Raw genomic sequence first — 17,764 nt, forward strand, 5'->3', positions numbered from 1 at the left:
ACTTGGCCTTGGTACTGGCGGTAATGCTGCCGCCCAGGCCGGGAATCAGGGCGATCTCGCTCGTCTTGCGGGTCGCCTGGACCTGGTGGAGCGAGAGGTCCCGAGCCTGCACCTACGGGTGGATCGCCGGGCCTCTTCGTCCGATCTGGACGAGGCCTTTCGAATGATCCGACGGATCGAGGCTTTGTTGCCACGTCCGGAGCCGCCTGTGGCACACTCTTAGACGCACGCGTATGGTGCGTACCCGGCGTACTCAGCGTACTCGGCGTATGGCGCCGAGGTCCGTTCGTATGGAGCCCTTCCGGCGTACGATCTTGACCGCAGCCTTGCCGTCCCGACCGAGGCTTGGGTGCCTGCTCCGATGCCCTTGTCGACGACTGTGACCGGCCCTCGCTTCGAGGAGCTGGGTCAAGGGGGGTCTGCGAGTCAGCAACCCCCTGCGGGTCAAAGTACCGCTTAAGACGTCCGACATAGAACGTCGGGTGCGTCGTCATTGACTTTGGAAGGTCGATGGTGTACGACGCACCATGTCGGGCCAGGACTGCAAAAGGTCCGATGAAGCGGTGCTTCAGCTTGTTGCTGCCGACAGAGCTGACAGTGTCTAGAGGTAGGTTCCTCGTGTCTAATAGCACTAAGTCCCCCACTTTAAATACACTTAAGTTTCCTCTTCCATGTTTGTCTGAGTCCTCTTTTTGTTTATCTTGGGCCGCTGCCATGGCATCGCGGACCCTGCTGACAATGTTCAGCTTGGTATCCATAAAGGATTCCACCTGTTTTCGCAGCGAAACTGGTCTCACATCCGAGACCTGGGATGAAAGGGCTTGCCGATCCTCTCCCCCACTTAGAATAGAGGAGTTAGTGTCTCCTCGAAGAGTGAGAGGCACTCTAGGGTGGCGGAAGCCGTTCAAGTAGAACGGCGTGAACCCCGTGGACGCGTGCACCGCGTTGTTGAGCGCAAACTCAACAACTGGAAGCTGCGTCGACCACGTACGTGGTGCTGCCCGCGCACACACTGCGCAGAGTGTCCTCGAGCACTCGATTGACGCGCTCTGTTTGGCCGTCTGTCTGCGGATGATCCGCAGTGGACATCTGCAGACGAGTTCCCAGTAAAGGGAACAGCGTTTTCCAAAACGCAGCAGTGAACCGCGGGTCTCGGTCCGAGACAATCGTCTCCGGGAGACCGTGATAGCGGAACACGCCATCGACGAACAACCTTGCGGTTTGTTCGCCCGTCACAGTGACGGGAACTGGAGCAAGATGTACCATCTTGCTCAGCCGACACACGAACACCAAAATTCCGGTGTTGCCGTGTCCGTCGGCGGGAAGCCCAAAGATGAAGTCAAGACTCATCGACTTCCAACAATCAGCCGGTACGGGCAGGCTCTGTAGTGGAGCCGAAGAGTGCCCTGCGGGTTTAACCCGCTGACATGTTTCACATGTCTTGACGTACCGGGCGACCCACTTGTACATGTGGGTCCACCAGAAGGACTGAGAGACCGACAGAAAGGTCTTCTCGCGGCCCAAGTGGCCGCTGGAGGGCGCGTCATGCGCCTCCGCGAGGATGTCGAACTTCAGATCCTCGTCGTTGGGTACAACCACCCGTGGAGGATCAGTGGGCTCTACCCGATAATAGAGGAGGCCCTCCTTCAACTCATATCGGTGGAGCCGTGAGCGCTGTCGCGACGAGAGCCAGTCGGACTTCGCGCTCGTTCCGGCCTTAAGGAACTTGACGATAGGCGCGACAGCCTCATCGTCCCGATACGTCATGCGTATCCGATCATATAGATCCGTTGTCACCCGCGTGATGTGGGCCAACTCATAGTCGGGACGCCTAGAGAGGGCGTCCGCAAGCACGTTGAGCTTGCCCGGCTTGTACTCGACGCGGAAGTTATATTCCGCGAAGAAGGACAGCCACCTCGCCATCCGTTGGGAGAGGTGAGGCGAGTTAGTCGCCGTCCTCAAGGACGCGTGGTCTGTGTAGATCACAAAGGGTCTAGAGCCCAGAACTTCACAAGGGCATATTTCATTGCCAGGGGCTCCTTGTCATGGACAGGGTAGTTCCGCTCGGCGTCTTTGAGCTATCTGGACTGGAACGAGATGACTTGTTCCTGTCCAGCCGTGTCGGCCTGCAGCAATGCACATCCGATGGCGTAATCGGAGGCATCGCAGACGACGCTAAACGGCTTCGTCTCGTCCGGCAGGGCCAGGACAGAGGCCTCTTGGAGACTGGCCTTGATGCTGTCAAAAGCATCCTGGTGCTCTTGCTCCCAGCGCCAGTCGACGTCTTTCTGAAGGAGGCTCGACAAGGGCTTAGCGAAGCCCGCGTACCCAGCGCTGTACTTGTGAAGGTAATTGGCCAAGCCCAACCACTTTCGAAGATCCTTCTGGGATCGGGGCGTCGGCCATGCTGCTATGGCCTTGACCTTGTCTGGGTCGGCCCGAACGCCCACGTTGCTTACGAAGCAACCGAGAACTTTAATCTCTGGTGACGCGAAAACGCACTTGTCGATGTTGGCGTAGAGCTTGTTCGCTTGCATCACGTCCAACACTCGACGGAGGTGTTCTAGATGCACCTCCATGGCCGTCTTGCCTCCCTCGGCACGGCTATGGACGAAAATGTCGTCGAAGTACGTCTGTAAGAAGGTACGCAAAGGGCGGAACAATTGCGTCACCAGGCGATTGAACGTCGCCGGGGCGTTAGACAAGCCCTGCGGCATGACGAGCCACTCCCAAAGCATGCCGCTTGGAGTGCTTACCGCGGCGAGCGGGATGTCACTCTCGCGCATCAGGATTTGGTAGTATCTGGCTACCAAATCCAGCGCACTGTACAGTACGCTTTCGGCCATGTTGCTCAACAACACATCCTTTCGTGGGATCGGTGTTTGGGCCGGCACCGTTGCGTTGTTCAGCTTGTTATAAGCGTGAACCAGACGCCACTTTCCGTTCGGCTTACGAACGCAGAAAGTCGGCGTCGAGTGCGGGGATTTCGACTCCCGCACCATGCCTGCCTTCGCTTTCGCGGCGAAGAAGGCATCAATGACCTCGCACTGTTCGCGCGGGAGAGGCCATTGCCTCGTGACACAATACTTTGTGCCGGGCACGAGATCAATCTCGTGCCGTACACCTCAATCCGGTGGGAGTTGGGTCGGTGGGTGCTTGTTCACCACGCCCGCATACTCCGTCACCAAAGGATACACCGGATCCTTGGGGTTCTTGAGAATCTCAGAGCCCAAGCGCGTCTGACGCTGCTTGTTCATGTCTTCCAGGACGTTCTCGTCCAAGACAGAGGAGGAGTTCAGCTCCTCCTGAGTGGTCCAGGTCTCATGAGTACTATCTCAGCAATCTCTCCAGCCTTGAGGCTGGTCAGGAAAGACTCAGCCGTCATTTCCTCGAGGTGCAGTATCTCTGCAACCTCTGGCAACGGTTCCAAGTGGACACCAGTCGAAGATGTGATAACACTCTTCCACCGGCCTTGTCGGAGGAGCCCGGGCCCTGGACTCCGAGTCTCTTGAAGCAACGTCGATCGGAACGAAGGTCGGATCCAACTTGAGGCGGCGGCGGCGTCTTTGCCGACGGCGTCTGTGACGGGGATCTGTGCTGCCCACGTCTAGGAATGTCGTCGCTACGACATCCGAGGCACTCGTGGCCTCGTGTGGTACTGCTGTACCCACACAGGAAGCGTGTTCAACGCCTTCCTCTTCAGTTAAGGTCTGGGCGACCGCGTGTGGCACTGTGTTACCCACACAGGAAGCGTGTTCAACGCCTTCCTCTTCAGTTAAGGTCTGGGCGACCGCGTGTGGCACTGTGTTACCCACACAGGAAGCGTGTTCAACGCCTTCCTCTTCAGTTAAGGTCTGGGCGACCGCGTGTGGCACTGTGTTACCCACACAGGAAGCGTGTTCAACGCCTTCCTCTTCAGTTAAGGTCTGGGCGACCGCGTGTGGCACTGTGTTACCCACACAGGAAGCGTATCCGACGTCTTCCTCTTAAGTTATGGTCTGGGCGACCGTGAGTGGAACTCTGTTACCCACTCTGAACACGCTGTTCTCAGTGTTCATGACAGCTGCAGCTGTCTGCGGAACTAAGCTACCCGTCTGTGGACCTAAGTTACCCACTTGGCCGGCGCCGCTTCTGGGCGCGGCCACCATCAAAACATCCTCGGAGTCGTCATATACGTCGACGACTCCCAAGCATCTGCCGGATGCTTTGGTACCCTGGCAGCCCTCGCGGGTCCTGACAGAGGTGGGAACATGACTCACCAATGCTCTGTCGGACTGCGCAGGGCGGCTGGCACCGATTGTTTTGCCTCGCCAGTCGATCTAGGGCTCGTGCTTCTCAAGCCAGGGCATGCCCAGGATCATATCATATGGATCCATATCGAGAACAGTGAACTGTTCGAGGCTGTCAAAGTCTTCAAGCTTGACAGCCAGATCCACTTGGACGTTGGAGACAGTGGCGACCTTCCCGTCGGCCAGTCGCACTGACACCGTCCCGTTGCCCTTGCATTCTCTCAAAGCTTCGGACAACTTGTTGCTGTTACGAGCAACCGTCTGGCGGCGTGCGAAATTCTTCGACGCCCCAGAGTCGATCAAGATTCTAAAGGGATGATCGTATCCCCGTACACATCCGTGTACTACGAGCAACCCGCCGCTGCTCTTCGCCGATTCGAGAGTGCGAAGACTCTCAGGTGCTAAGTCCCCGTAGTACGCGCCACCCGCGCACCCATCACGAAGACTTAGTTCTTCCCCAGTAGGGCGCCCCGCCCCTACTGGTTCCCTGCGTTCCCCTGTCCCCGGGATCCTGGCTTCTGCCAGCGACCCTTGAGGACGGGCTTGGGGAAGGACCGTCTGCGGAGTCTTTCCGCGGGGCAGTCACGCTTGAAGTGGCCCATCTTCCCACAGCCGAAGCAGCGGATGTCACGCTGTTCGGCGGACCCGAGCTCCATGGGTACTGGTCCGTTGGTGCTTGTTCGACCGGGAGCCGACAAGGAACTCCCAGGCCACGCTGAGGCCGGCGTACGCGTCTGGCGATGGCTGTACTCTTCTTGAAGAGCCACTTGAATCGCCTCTTTAAGGGTGCTTGACTGCACCCGGAACAGCTGAGTGCGTGCGGGGCCCACTCGAACGCCGTCCATGAACACAGTCATCTTGATGTGTTCGTTGAGTGGGTTTCCCACTAGGGATGCCGTGAGCTCCCGTATCTCTTGCACATACTCGTGCAGTTCGCGCCTTCCTTGTTTACACGCGAGGAAGCGCGAACGCTGGCGGTACTCGTAGTTCGCCGGGAGGAACGCGGCTCGGAGCTGTTCGCACAGCTGAGCCCAGGATGTGAAACATCCAGGGGATGCTGCTTCCCGTGTGTACACCCAACGCTTAGCACGGCCGCTAAGGTTGGAGAGTGCAAAAGCAACACGCAGTTACTCGGTCGAGATCAGAGCCGCGTCCATCGCGAGCTCTACTTCTCGGACCCAGAAGTGAAGGTTCTCGCCTTCCTTCCCTTCATACGGCTTAACCTTCAGCCGTATTGGCTTCGGGTGAGGCGAATTTGCTTCCGCCGCCGGAGCCTGCAGGTTCTTTCGCACATGCGCGATGAGGCCCTGCTCGTACGCGTCGAATGCATTGCCGCGCTCGAGCTGCTCAGCCGGTGTTGATACCACCAGGCTCTGCAGGGCCTCCATCCCGAAGATGCCTGCCATCTTCCGAACTGACTCGAACTGAGAGTCGTTCATATGGGAGAAGTCGTTCCTATCCATGGCAACGAACTTCGGAGAGGTTCAGGTAGTCTACCCGCGGTGGCGTGGATTGACTACGAGTGCTACCAAGTGTGACGGGGTCACACAGCACCTTGCGCTAGAGGAAGTTATCTTCCGAGAGTATACAAACTCTCAGTGAACGGCAGTTCACAGGTCCCCTCTTTAACCCCTCTAGCCCCGCGTTTTCGGGCGGAAATTACCCTGTATTCTACAGGGTAAGAAAATGACTTGGGTTTATTATTTGCGGAGTTTTTCTAAGATCTCAATCTCTGTCAGTTATCTACTCTGTGCAGTACAGGGTAAGAGTTAAATTGGTGGTTCTAACATATGGCACAATATCCTGTATCGCACAAATCGGCTACAGGGAAATTTCTAAATATCAGCAAAAACCATCACTCACAAAGTTTTTGCATTCATCCCATATTTGATTATTCATAGGATTGATTAGATCACTGCTGTCTGTACTACTTCACAAATATTCTCTGCAGAACGTCCTGCATTCGTAGCGCTCGCTGTGCTTCGTGAATTTCCCGACCCTACGCTGGAACCGTCATCGCAACAACTGTCACCTTCCAGCTCGTCGTCTATACGTTGCGCACCTGCTCTAGTAGGAGCACGCAGCCAAATAGCCTTGTGACCGGGAGGAATTGTCGCTCCTCCCCGCCATAGATCGTGCCATATCTGGCTGCAGGTGGCCGAGTTTGTAGGTCCACTAGGATCATGTTGCCGCACCTTTTGGCATAGATACACCTTCCCTCTTCCAACGGCGTTATCGTCATCCACGCTCCGCATCCTCACTTCAGAGCACTCCACACAGTAAAACGTGGTTTCCCACGGGTTCTTGCCCGGACGCAGCAACGAGCACACTTTGCAGCCGTATTGACGGCACTTCTGTGAGTAGGTCCCGTTCTTTCCACGTGTTGTGCGAAATACGCTCCCTTGTTTAGTCATATGCTGTGCTGGTAGCGTGTAGCGCGGAGCTGACGAGCGGGAAACCGGAGTGTCTGCCAATGCTTCAACTGACAGGTCTCCTGCAAAGTCAGCCGGTCCAATGTTGAGTAGTGCAGTCTGCATCAGCCGCTGAAACTCAGCATGTGTCGAGGGTGCTTTACCGGGAGCAAGATTGCCTTAAATACGTCGATAGATGATGTATGCGTTGGTAAGCGCCATGTCAACTAACTCAAGAAAGATTGTGTGGTAATATTTCTTCATTTTCATCGCTCTCTGTAGTATACAGGAAAACATTCGACCGTTAGTTTATATTGTCATGTATAATACAGGATAAGAAAAGAGCAAGTAATACCTGAATCGAGTATCTTTGCAAGCGCAGTTGCTCCTCCCATGCCATCTTGATAGTCTTTCACGAGTTGAGGAGCTGGCACGTCAACTACTTCAGCACCTGCGCGTCTTGACAGGGTTGTCGGTCGGGTACTACACCCCGTAGCAATGAAGTGTACAGGACGGTTGTCCATCCATGACACTGCAATCAAATTCGGCTCAGTCTTGGACTGTGCAATCCGGTATACCCCTCTCGCCATCGTCTTTGGTCGTTTAGCTTGCTTGTACGGAATGTCTTTGCAGTAGCCTCGCCGATTCGTTTGAATGGTGCCGACATGGTAGAGTCCACGTTGTAGAAGGATAGACGACAGCAGCACACTTGAGTAGAAACGGTCGGTGATAATCAGACGCTTCCTTGGTAGTCCTTCCAGCACCTCTTCAACATTACGGATCACAGCGTTGGGGCCTTGGTTCAGGTCCACACAGTCACTGTTGAGCTTTCCTTGGTATATCTCGACCCTATACAGAATAAGACACAAGCATAATTACTTAGTACCTGGATAATACAATGTTCTGTAGACTAAGTGATCCATTACCTGTAGCAGTACCCGCTCTCTGCATCGCAAGTCAAGAAGCACTTAGTACCCCATGGGTGAGGTTTTCCTCGAAGAAACTGCCGCATGGGGTTGAACTTGCTACTCATCGGTTTCATTCCTTCGTCGAAGGCGATTCGTTGCCCTACTGTCATCCCCAGCTTGAACGTTGCGTTGATCGTGTCCGCGACAGGCTTAATCTTCCCCGTCTTGAACTTGACAGCGTCAGGATGACTGTTGTCGCTAAAATGCAAGAATCGTACGATCTCTTCGAGTCGCTTTCGCGACATGTATCGCCCAAATGTGCCTTTAGGAACCGCGCCTTGTACATCCACCGCCCAATGCTTCGACAGCTTCTCACGGTGCGGGCAAAGGGTTCGGGCACACAGTAAACCAATGAAATGTACCAGCTCATGCGCTTGTATTGGCTCGAACGATCGTTGCTCAGCCTGGACTTGCTGTACAGTTTTCATCTTGTACTCAGGTCGCCTCAGCTTGAGCTGTCGCTGTCGTGCCATTATTTCGTCCGCTGCCTGCGTTCGATACTGAAGCTGGTACCGATTTGATTCCGTAGCGATAGACATCCACATCGATTTAGGCAGGAACAGGAAAAACAATCCTTCCAAGTTACTCCCCAGTGCAGTAGCCAACTCCGTAGGTGTGGCGGAGCAGCGTGTAAGCTCTGCCGATGGCAGCTGAAGGGAAGCGCCTATATAGCAACGATATATGGGTATTAGTGTCGAGTACAGGATAGCCGAAGCAAAGGACACTCGTTATCCTGTATAGTACACGAAAGCACTCACATGAATCTTCGAAGTAGGTCGTCCAGCCTGTTTTCGCGTGTTCGCTCAGCTGGTCCTTGCTCATCTGGTCGAATGGAGTTCCCGCTGAGAGATCGACTGCATCTTCCTCATCGCTGGTATTTTCTTCCTCTTCACCAGCAGAAGTTTCACTTGTACCTTCAATGTCGGACTCATCGCCTTCATCGACTTGGAAGTCGTCCTCGTCACCAGAGCTTAAACGGTCATCACCAACAGATATGTCCACTTCTGGTGCGCGAACAGTACACGACCGTAGTGGACGTAGTGACGGTATAGGAGACGCAGCGACCTCTTTACGCGCACGTTTCTTTCTTGGCGTCTGGCCCTTAGCAGGAGCTTGGGCGGGGGACTTAGCCTGCGACTTGGCTGGCGTATTGGTGGGTGACTTGGCAGACGTCTTTTCAGCTGACTTTATAGGCGTCTTCCGAGGTGACTTGGCAGGTGCTTTGGCAGGTGTCTTCGCAGGCGACTTGGCAGGTGTTGTCGCAGGCGACTTGGCAGGCGTTTTCGCAGGCGACTGGGCAGGCTTTTTCGCAGGCGACTGGGCAGGCGGAATCACGGGAGAGTTGACTGGCGGCTCGGGGGCACAGTGGAATTGATAGAGGGGAGCTCGTAGTGGCGTGTCGTTTGGCAGGCGGCATGTCATAGATAACTGTGATATGAGTTAATAACAATATAACAAAATCAAAATGAGATGATTCGTACCATCAACTGGCACGTGTTGCCATACTTCGTCAGCTCCGTCGAAATAGTCGACAAGGTGTGTTGCGTTTGGCCTTTTCTTCCATCCATCAGGTGTAAAGTAGCGATTCTCGGTAGCTAGCCCCTTTGGTCGCTCAAATTGCCACCCTAGCTTCTTGAGTCTGGTCCACAGTTGTCCTCATGTAAGTCGCCGAACTCTTCGCTTCTGCATGCTGCTACCTTCCCCTGGTCTAAATCGTGAATTAGAGGGGTTAATTAAAGAGAGCGAAGTGACCTAAATAAGGTAGATTGTATACTGAGTATATTTATAGGTAGGTTAAGTTTGGGTTTAATACAAACTATTAGTTCCCTATAGAAATGCAATGTCATCTAACCAATGGTTGGCTTTGAACGACCTTGGTACCTTGTACCAAATATCCCGGAGTATGACGTGTCATTGACACGTCATACTCCGGGATATATAGTGTCACACTTCATGTAACCAGGGTACACCTAGGGTTACGTACTCCGTTACATCAACAATGGACTCAGACCAGCTACAATCACTTCGAACGGAGTGGTGCGGAAGGCGCAACAAAGTGCTTGTTCTTATGAAATAAGATCATAAGAACGCCAGCGACGCTGCTGTGAAACTGAATAAGCTCGAGCGCGCGCACAGCTTCGCTGTGAAAGTACTGCTAAGTTATCATAGCCGTTTATTAAAAGAACTTCTCCTTTTTATTTCGGATATCCAAACTGGTATTACTCAATGTTCGAGTTGACTAACGCGTTTTCCAAAGTAGTTTGGCCTCATCTAAGTAGGAGCTCTCATGCGCAAAAACATACGAGTGTAAATTTCGAATTTGCACACCTGTAAATATCGAATTTGCACACTTCTTTTTAATTGGCACTTTACTGTATAGTGCATTTCACATTTTAGTTTTACAATTGGTCAGTATGGCGTCGACACGGCACGTATCGCGGTGGCAACTGTGCCGCCCGCCCCATGTGTCTGGAAGCTCCGAAACTTTGCCAGTTTCTTCCTCGAACAGCACTGAAGTGGCTGCAACAGCGTCACCCTCTACACCTCCCGTGTCGCTGCGCTATCTCAATGAGTTCGTTGGCAAACTGCATTGCGCTCCTGCCCTACTGCAACACGGCTTGTTCCCAGACGCAAAGGAGGTGACAGAGGTAAACTCCGCGTTCTTCACGTACACATTAGCGCTACATAAATCAGTAATGAGGTCTGTATTTTTCGTTCCAGAGCATGGCGCTGTTCAATGCTGTGCGACGATACATTGAGCCCAAGAGCGAAGAAGAAAGTCTCAAGATCAATGGAAAACACGATGGAATTGTTGTCGTAGGAGACGGCAATACTCGTGAGTAGTAAGCGTCCCTAAAAACATTTTTTTTGTAATAATATTTTTTTATTATTGTGTGAACAGCACGCACGGCTGCGATGTTTGCGTTCCGGATGCGAGGATGGAAGTGTTATAGTGTGGACCCAGCAATGGAGAAGGGTACAAGCGAGGTGAGTTATTGAAGAAATACAGTTTAAATATTTTCTATTACATTGCTAATATTTTGTTTTTACAGCGTTCAAAGGGCTGGGCGGACGTGTCGAATTTAGTGACTGTGCGCAACAAGATTGAGAATATTCGAATTACCTTGAGACGAGCGATTGTGGTACTCGTACACGCCCATGTGACGCTGGATCAGGCGCTGAGTGCCGTCCAGGCCGAGCAGGTGTGTGGTGTGGTCACACTACCGTGCTGCAACTGGTACGGCCAGCAAGAAATGCTCTTCGGACGTGGACCAGATCTCGTCTACGACGACTTCAGTGTGCTATCTGATCATCGAGAGGTAGGCTTATTATTTATTTCTTGTGAGTTATAGGACCACTCTCATCTTTTCCTTTTTTATTGTGATTTAGATCCGTTTGTGGGTTGGCGATAACTCTAGAAATGTGGATGTCTCTCATGCTGATTTCTCGCTAACGTCGAGTGTAATGAAGGGCTGTGTACGCAAGGACATCGTGGACATCAGTGGCATTGTAGGTGGATCAACCAACAACACCGAGAGGCAGTCGGAGAGCTTAAAGAAACGTGATGGAGTGCTCGATTTTATTAGCGATACATTACAAGAACTCGATCGCGATATCTCTTCTATGAATCCAGAAGAGATCACGGCGGAGGAGCAGACTTTTGGCAGCAGTTTGCCGTCCGCCGTTGCGTCTCATCTTGACGTGGATACTCATGTACTCGCGCTTGATTGGCATCCCCGTCGCTTGGCGGTGCGTCTGCTACTTCGAGATGGATACAAACACGTCTACACGTTGTCGATAGCTGACAATTTATCGTTCAGTATGAACGATAAACAAGGCACCAAGACGCTGAAACTGCAGCTCCACAAGTGCATAATCGACGTGGCTAGTGACCCTGGAACGGAAGACGAGAGCATTAAATTTGAGCCTTGTGGCCACTACATTCTCCAGTCTACTGTCGTTTTAACCAGCGACGAAGAGGAGAAGATCACGGTGAAATTCGAGAACGATGGGCACCTGACTCCTTCGCTAGCTTGCGTTTTAGATGCAGGCTTCATCTTCCGAGGGTTCCGTGGTCGTGCGAAGAAGAAGCCGTCTTTTTTCCGCCTTGTATGTCGCACCTTGGACCAGTTTGTGTCGGGTAGTTGTCCTGAATCTACCAGTCGGAAAGCGTCGCTTGTGTGTCTCACATCGCGTAAACAATGGCGTAAGAAGGAGTTCTTAGCACACGAAGATCTGGAGCTCGATGTGCAGTCTCTCATCGCGTCCAAGGAGCAGTCTCCTGGTACACCAGTATACGTATACTGCTGCTACAAGCTCCAAAAGCTGGCCGTTGTACAGCCGACTGTTGTTAATACTAAAGACAGCAACAACATCGGTCGAAATGCTGCCCTGGAGACCTGGTTAGAGCTCGAGAAGAAACTTAAAGAGCGACAATCGAAGCTTGGAAACAGCCTCGTGGCTATCGACAGTCCGGAGGCCAGAGTGAAAGCTGCACAAGAGCAAGAACAGGCTTCGAGGAAAGTGTACGTGCAAGTTACGGGTGAAATCACACGTGTTCGTCGCTTTAGCAAGGGTATGGCCTTCCTCTCGCTCGAGTTGACGGGCACTGGCTACGACAGACCGCTGCAGGTTTTCTTACAGCGAGAGACGATGAATTGGTCCTTAGAAACGTTTCTAAAGGTAGTGAGTCTACTTCGCAAAGGAGACGAGCTGATTGGAGTTGGATTCATGGCTCGCAATGCCCGTGGACACTCCATGCTGCAAGTTGAAGCGCTGTCGTTAGCGCGTTCTGGAGAATACGAAGCTTACAATTAAGGCACGGCATTTTGGACCAAATTTAGTGTTGTCAACCTTCTAGATTCTAGAATTTAGACTTCGAGTAGATTTGGGTGTGACGAGTAGAGGAGGCTCTGCCACTGGTCCAACGCAAGTTCCATCGTCTCGTTTAGAATCTGCTTCTCCATGATCAAGATGCGTTGGACATGCGCTATGCGGACACTTTCGACGTCGTCTTTATCGGATAATTTAGCGAGATTTTCTTGGTCTTGTTCGATGCTTGTCGGGTACTGTTTTAACAGCGTCGTGCACGTGGAGATGACAGCACGCGTGAAGACGAACTCATTCCGTAGACTCACAATGGGTCGATGCTCCTCCCCCTCTGCTGGAGTTAGCAGCTCTTTGTACCGCGCGAGCTCGCCACCAGACAAGAGTTTCATTCTCAAAGAAGTCGAGACGTACTCGTCGATCTTGGAGCTGCCATAGAAGAACTCATACGTCGCATTGATGCTTTCGTTCAGTTGTGTCTGCAGCAAGTAGTTTTTTAAAGGAGCTAAAGTATCGCTGGGGTCCAATGTTACAGTGAGGTCCAGTTTGTCCAGCTTGGAAGCTCGAGCTCTCGCAAAGCCGTGGCTTAGCATGAGCTGGGTCGAGGACTTGCCAGGCATTGAGAGACGCACTTCTTGGCTCTTTGAATAAGCCACTGAAGCGTACACAGTTAGTCTCTGGGTGTCGGTATCCACTTTAATGCTTGTCTCAGGACACGCCTCGTTGCCTTCTTGATTTAGATCGGTACAGATTCCAATAGTATTTAGAACAGGAGCTAGAATAACGTCGTCCTCGTTTTCTCCGAACTGGAAGGTGGACGACCACACAACACCCATCGCCCAACGGAATTTATCCAGTGTAAACTCGCTCTTATGGAAGATGGGTGGGTCTACAGCTTCGCGTGATGTGACGGGTTGCACGAGAGCGTCGTAGAAAGCTTCGACGGCTTGAGCTCTACCGAGTGTGAATCGTTGTAGCTGCGACCCTTCCAGCTCGTTCATCTCGTCTTCCGAGTAGAACAAGGTGCTGTTGATTGCTTCGATCGTTGGTAATGTAGCTACAAAGTCGGAGAAGTTGGAAGCCGCTCCTAGAGCTCGTTCTTCCAGTAAGTGTAGACCCAATGCGATGGCTGAAGGTAGGTCTGGATTCACCTCCAATAGTAGCCCCACTCTCCCTCTTGCAGCCGATTCCACACTCATCACCTGACTCATTGGCAATGATAATAATTCACTGCCTACTTCCACGTTCTCCGCTGTTATGTATGCCGTGCCACGTCCAAAGTTGAAACCTTCGGGCTGCAGTACCGTCGACATGGGAGCTACCGGTTTGACCTTGGCACTCCCCAGTGGACGGATATTCACGCCCATAGATCCTGATCGACCTTCAAGAACCGGACGATCTGAGCGGGATCCAGTGTACGCGCCCCATTGCGCTTTGGACTCTGGATCCAGATCAAATTCCACCTCAACGTCGGGTCTCGCAGCGGCGACTTCGGCACTAGCGTCGATAGTAAACGACGATACCGGATGAGCCCCGACCAGCAAGAGCAACGATGCAAAGCTGCACAAAAGCTTCATTTAGATCTAATACGACGTGCTCTTGGCTTCTGCAGAACTTAATCGCGAATGACACAAAACTCAAATGACAAGCATATCTTTCTATAGATCTTGAACAGCCGCGAAAGATACAATTTAGTGTAAACCACGCTAAATTATGTGTTTATTTTTTACTTAAAATTGTGGGTATTATACTTGCTGCGAAGATGGCAAGTCTTACAGCTGGAGTGAGCAAGCTCCAGCGCCTGCAGCGTCTCAGCGCCGAGGGTAAGAGCGAGGAGCTACAGACGGCCATCATGCAGTGCACATGCAAGGAGTTGCGAAGCTTCATTGGACTGCTGGGAGTCCCTGTGCGTAGCAAAGATTACGCCGTCTACAACAATAAAGCGGGGTACGCTGACCTGTTATCCCAAATTTTGACTCGCGAGAAAGTGGCGGTGACCAAGACTCGGAGGACCAAGAATTGCAATTTGAGACTTGTTAATGTGATTTTCGGGGAAGAGCTGTCGGCATCTGTGGACGCGATGAACGCTGAGTCCTCACAGACAGCGTTAACCTCGGACCAACCGACAGGGAATAACCCTTTTTGGGAGAAAGTGCGGACTCAATTTATAAGTCCCTTAGCGGAGTACAGTCGAGTAGTATTCCAAGGTCACCTCTTTGAAGGGCTTCAATTAGGGACGCCGGTGTACCATTCTAGTGAGAAATTGTGGAAAATGTGGCGAGAATTGTGTGCCGCGTACACGAGTTTAGTAGCTCGATTTGAGATAAGTGGAGACCCGGATGCCGAATTTTCCACTTTTTGTCAAAGTCGAGCGGACGTGTATTATTTGGCGTGCTGGCTCAACGTCAAGCCGCATCTGCTGGGTAGTGTCAATGGGAAGTTGACACAGAACTTGAGTTTGTCGACGCCAAGGGTTGCTGAGAGTAAAGACGCTAGCACTGTGGCTACCTCTGAGAAGAGCTGTGACGAGATAAGTAAAACCGAACAGCGTGCAAAGTTGATGAAAATGATCAAGGACGCGTGCAAGACACTGAAGAGCCTTCGAGAAGCGGGATTAGGACAGGAAACGGAAGACGTTGTTCAGGTTGAGCTCGAGAGGTATACGAAACAGCTAAAGGAAATTCAAAAGGAGGATGCTGTCCTCCTTTAAAACCTCTCACGGTCGAATGCATATATCGATGAATATACCGGTACTTCGAAGGAACTTCTATTCATTTTACTTTTTTTCTTCATGGCCAAAAATGCGATAGTGAAGTTTATAATTAACACACACAAATACAGGTACAAGCACCGTCGGTATCTAAGCATTCGTGAATGGTGTGTTTCTGTATCCCCCAAGAAAGTGTGTATTAGATGTAGTAGGACATGTCCTTCAGCAACACTGAGGTAGTTTTAATCATCTACATAGTAAACCTCCATGGCTTGAAGCCAAGAGGCCATCGAGACAGTGCGAACTCACCACTCCCAGTGCACTAACGTCGTGTACGTTCTCCAGATCATCGTCATTGATCAGCATGTCCTCAAACGCAACACCGCTTTGTTCCTTCATCTGTTTGAAATGCGCTGTCTTGCCGCCTGGGTAAAATGATCACAAAGTCGGCGATGTCTCTTAACCCCTCAGTTACCAGAAGATCCGTGTTGGAACCGCCTATTTTACGTCGTAAGTTACGACTTTATTTTAGTGTATTTATTTGTATGGATGTGTCTTTTCCACACTGGATTCCCGCTATAAACTGTCAGAGGATATTCTGAGCTACGTCGTATGAGCTACGACATTATGAGCACGTCGTATCACGAAAAGCAATAACTTACGACGTTCAAGTATTGTTTTTGTCGAAGCAGATGCCTATTTACACATCCGTAGAGATCCTCGTACAACAGAGAAAGAGCTACATTTACATAAACTAAGTGCTGTCCAAACGCATTCAAACGATTGCCGATTGCTGAGCTGGCTGATCCTCTTCATTGTCGGCCTCGCCGTCTTGTTGACAGAGCAGCTCACGCCGAGTTGGTTTTCGAGTACCAGCCTTGGCTGATCGTCGCAAGACGACTCGCTTGCCGAGCGATGCTGGGATGGAAGCCCCACTGTCAAAGTCTTCGTGCCAAATCTGATAGCATGTTTTGCGCACGCCTCCGTAGCTATGGCGCGACTTGGGGCAGAGGAAGCACTTTGCGTCTGCGTGTGAGCAATCCTCACAATAATAGGTCGTTTGAAAGGATTTTTTTCGATCGCCTCGTAGAAGAGCGCATACTTTGCAAGAGCGTTGCCGGCGCTTTTGGGTGCCTGAAACGGTGACCCAGTCGTCGAACTGGATGTGTTTGTGACCGTCTAGTCGGCGGCGCTTGCGAGAGCGAGCCATAGGAGAAGGTGTAGGAGCAGTAGCTTCAATGAAGTCGTCGGCTTTGAGCTGCATCAATTGCTTATGAAGTAGAAGATACCATTCTCCACGATCTTTTGGTACCAGCCTCTTGATCCGGCATGTTTCCTTGTGTGTGAGATACGCATTGACGAGTGCCATGTCCATGAAACCCATGAACAGTGACTTGTAATACTTCCTGAAACGGAAAGCCGTTTGGATTGAATAGGACTGCAGGCGAAGTTGATCATGTACATCAACTCCGCCCCCTGATCGGTACGGCGACGTCCGTAGACAGGCGAGGGTACCCTCCACTGTCAGCTTCGAAGATGGACGAAGGAGGACTCCATTCAAAGCTCCGGAGTGCGGCCTTGTCGATTGACTCCAGTGTTAATTTGCCACCTAACGCCTCGACAAATGCGTCGTCCATCAGAGCAACGTCTTCATCGTCCTCAAGTGTGTCGTCGGGGTACTCACGCCTCACGATGATATCGTCGCCACTATTGTCGCTGCTGTCGCTGCAACTAGAATCGACGGCCTCGTATTCATCCGAAAGATCTCCATCGCCCATAACATTCACGTCGGTTACCGGCAGTGCCACACGGCAGTCATCCTCCACAGTCTCACCTCCACACACACTTGCGCCTTCCTCCTCCACACTGGCGCAACCATCATCGTTGTCGTCCGAATTGCTCGACTCGGCACCTGACAGGAGCCGCTGGAACGCCCCCACGACCATCTCTCGATCCGACTGCTCCAACTGATCCTCCGCTTCCGACTGGGGGTCACTGTCCGTGCCAAACATCGCCGATAAGGTGTTGGCCGACAGCGCGATGGATGTGTCTATCTGTGACGCCGTCACTGTAACGTCCACCGGCACGACCTCATCACTGCCCACCTCCCTCTCCTGTCGCCACTCTCTTCAGCAATAAGCCCAGTCTCGATTGCATAAGCCACCACAGCATCCTCCCCTAGACAAGTGATATAAATTAGACAAATGAAGCACATAACCATATACGAGCTTCGCACCAGTAAGCGACTTCCCGTCCGGCGACGTGTACGTCCACTCCTTCGCAAGTCCACCGGAAGGTCTCTTCGACGTCCATCCCACTGCGCGTAGCTGCCGCCAGAGATGCTTGAAGTCGATGGCACGCACGTCCATCGTGCTGGCAACTGCTGATTGCTTCGTCCGCGTACTTGATCGAACTCTCGCCATGGTGGCAAGTTCTTGAATGAGACACCAGTGGCTCGAGTCGGCGCTCTCGGCCACTCATCATTCTGTTCGGTGCAGCACATCTACCCTTCCCCACACGCCTTTCTTTTACATTTGCCGAATCGACCTCTTTCAGGTG

The 17,764-nt window shown here is 52.1% G+C and overlaps 3 protein-coding genes across 3 annotated transcripts; 2 read left to right on the plus strand and 1 right to left on the minus strand.

The window, feature by feature from the left end:
* Nucleotides 1-10,082: 10,082 nt before the first annotated feature.
* On the plus strand, nt 10,083-12,486 carry PITG_07204 (uncharacterized protein; the record flags this gene model as incomplete). Its single annotated transcript, XM_002905104.1, has 8 exons — nt 10,083-10,316; nt 10,390-10,504; nt 10,571-10,656; nt 10,722-10,988; nt 11,059-11,160; nt 11,227-11,550; nt 11,653-11,782; nt 11,840-12,486. 8 exons carry the CDS (start codon nt 10,083-10,085, stop codon nt 12,484-12,486), a joined length of 1,905 nt encoding a protein of 634 aa, XP_002905150.1.
* A 53-nt stretch (nt 12,487-12,539) lies between these two features.
* Nucleotides 12,540-14,110, minus strand: PITG_07205 (uncharacterized protein; the record flags this gene model as incomplete). Its single annotated transcript, XM_002905105.1, has 1 exon — nt 12,540-14,110. The coding sequence occupies one exon, from the start codon at nt 14,070-14,072 to the stop codon at nt 12,540-12,542; it is 1,533 nt and encodes a 510-aa protein (XP_002905151.1).
* A 147-nt stretch (nt 14,111-14,257) lies between these two features.
* PITG_07206 (uncharacterized protein) lies at nt 14,258-15,643 on the plus strand (the record flags this gene model as incomplete). The annotated part of the gene is made up of 4 exons (XM_002905106.1): nt 14,258-14,442; nt 14,752-15,153; nt 15,337-15,397; nt 15,551-15,643. The coding sequence occupies 4 exons, from the start codon at nt 14,258-14,260 to the stop codon at nt 15,641-15,643; spliced, it is 741 nt and encodes a 246-aa protein (XP_002905152.1).
* Between the last annotated feature and the right edge of the window lie 2,121 nt (nt 15,644-17,764).

This window comes from Phytophthora infestans, genomic scaffold (genome assembly GCF_000142945.1).
Source record: "Phytophthora infestans T30-4 supercont1.10 genomic scaffold, whole genome shotgun sequence".
Classification (NCBI taxonomy): Eukaryota; Oomycota; class Peronosporomycetes; order Peronosporales; family Peronosporaceae; genus Phytophthora; species Phytophthora infestans.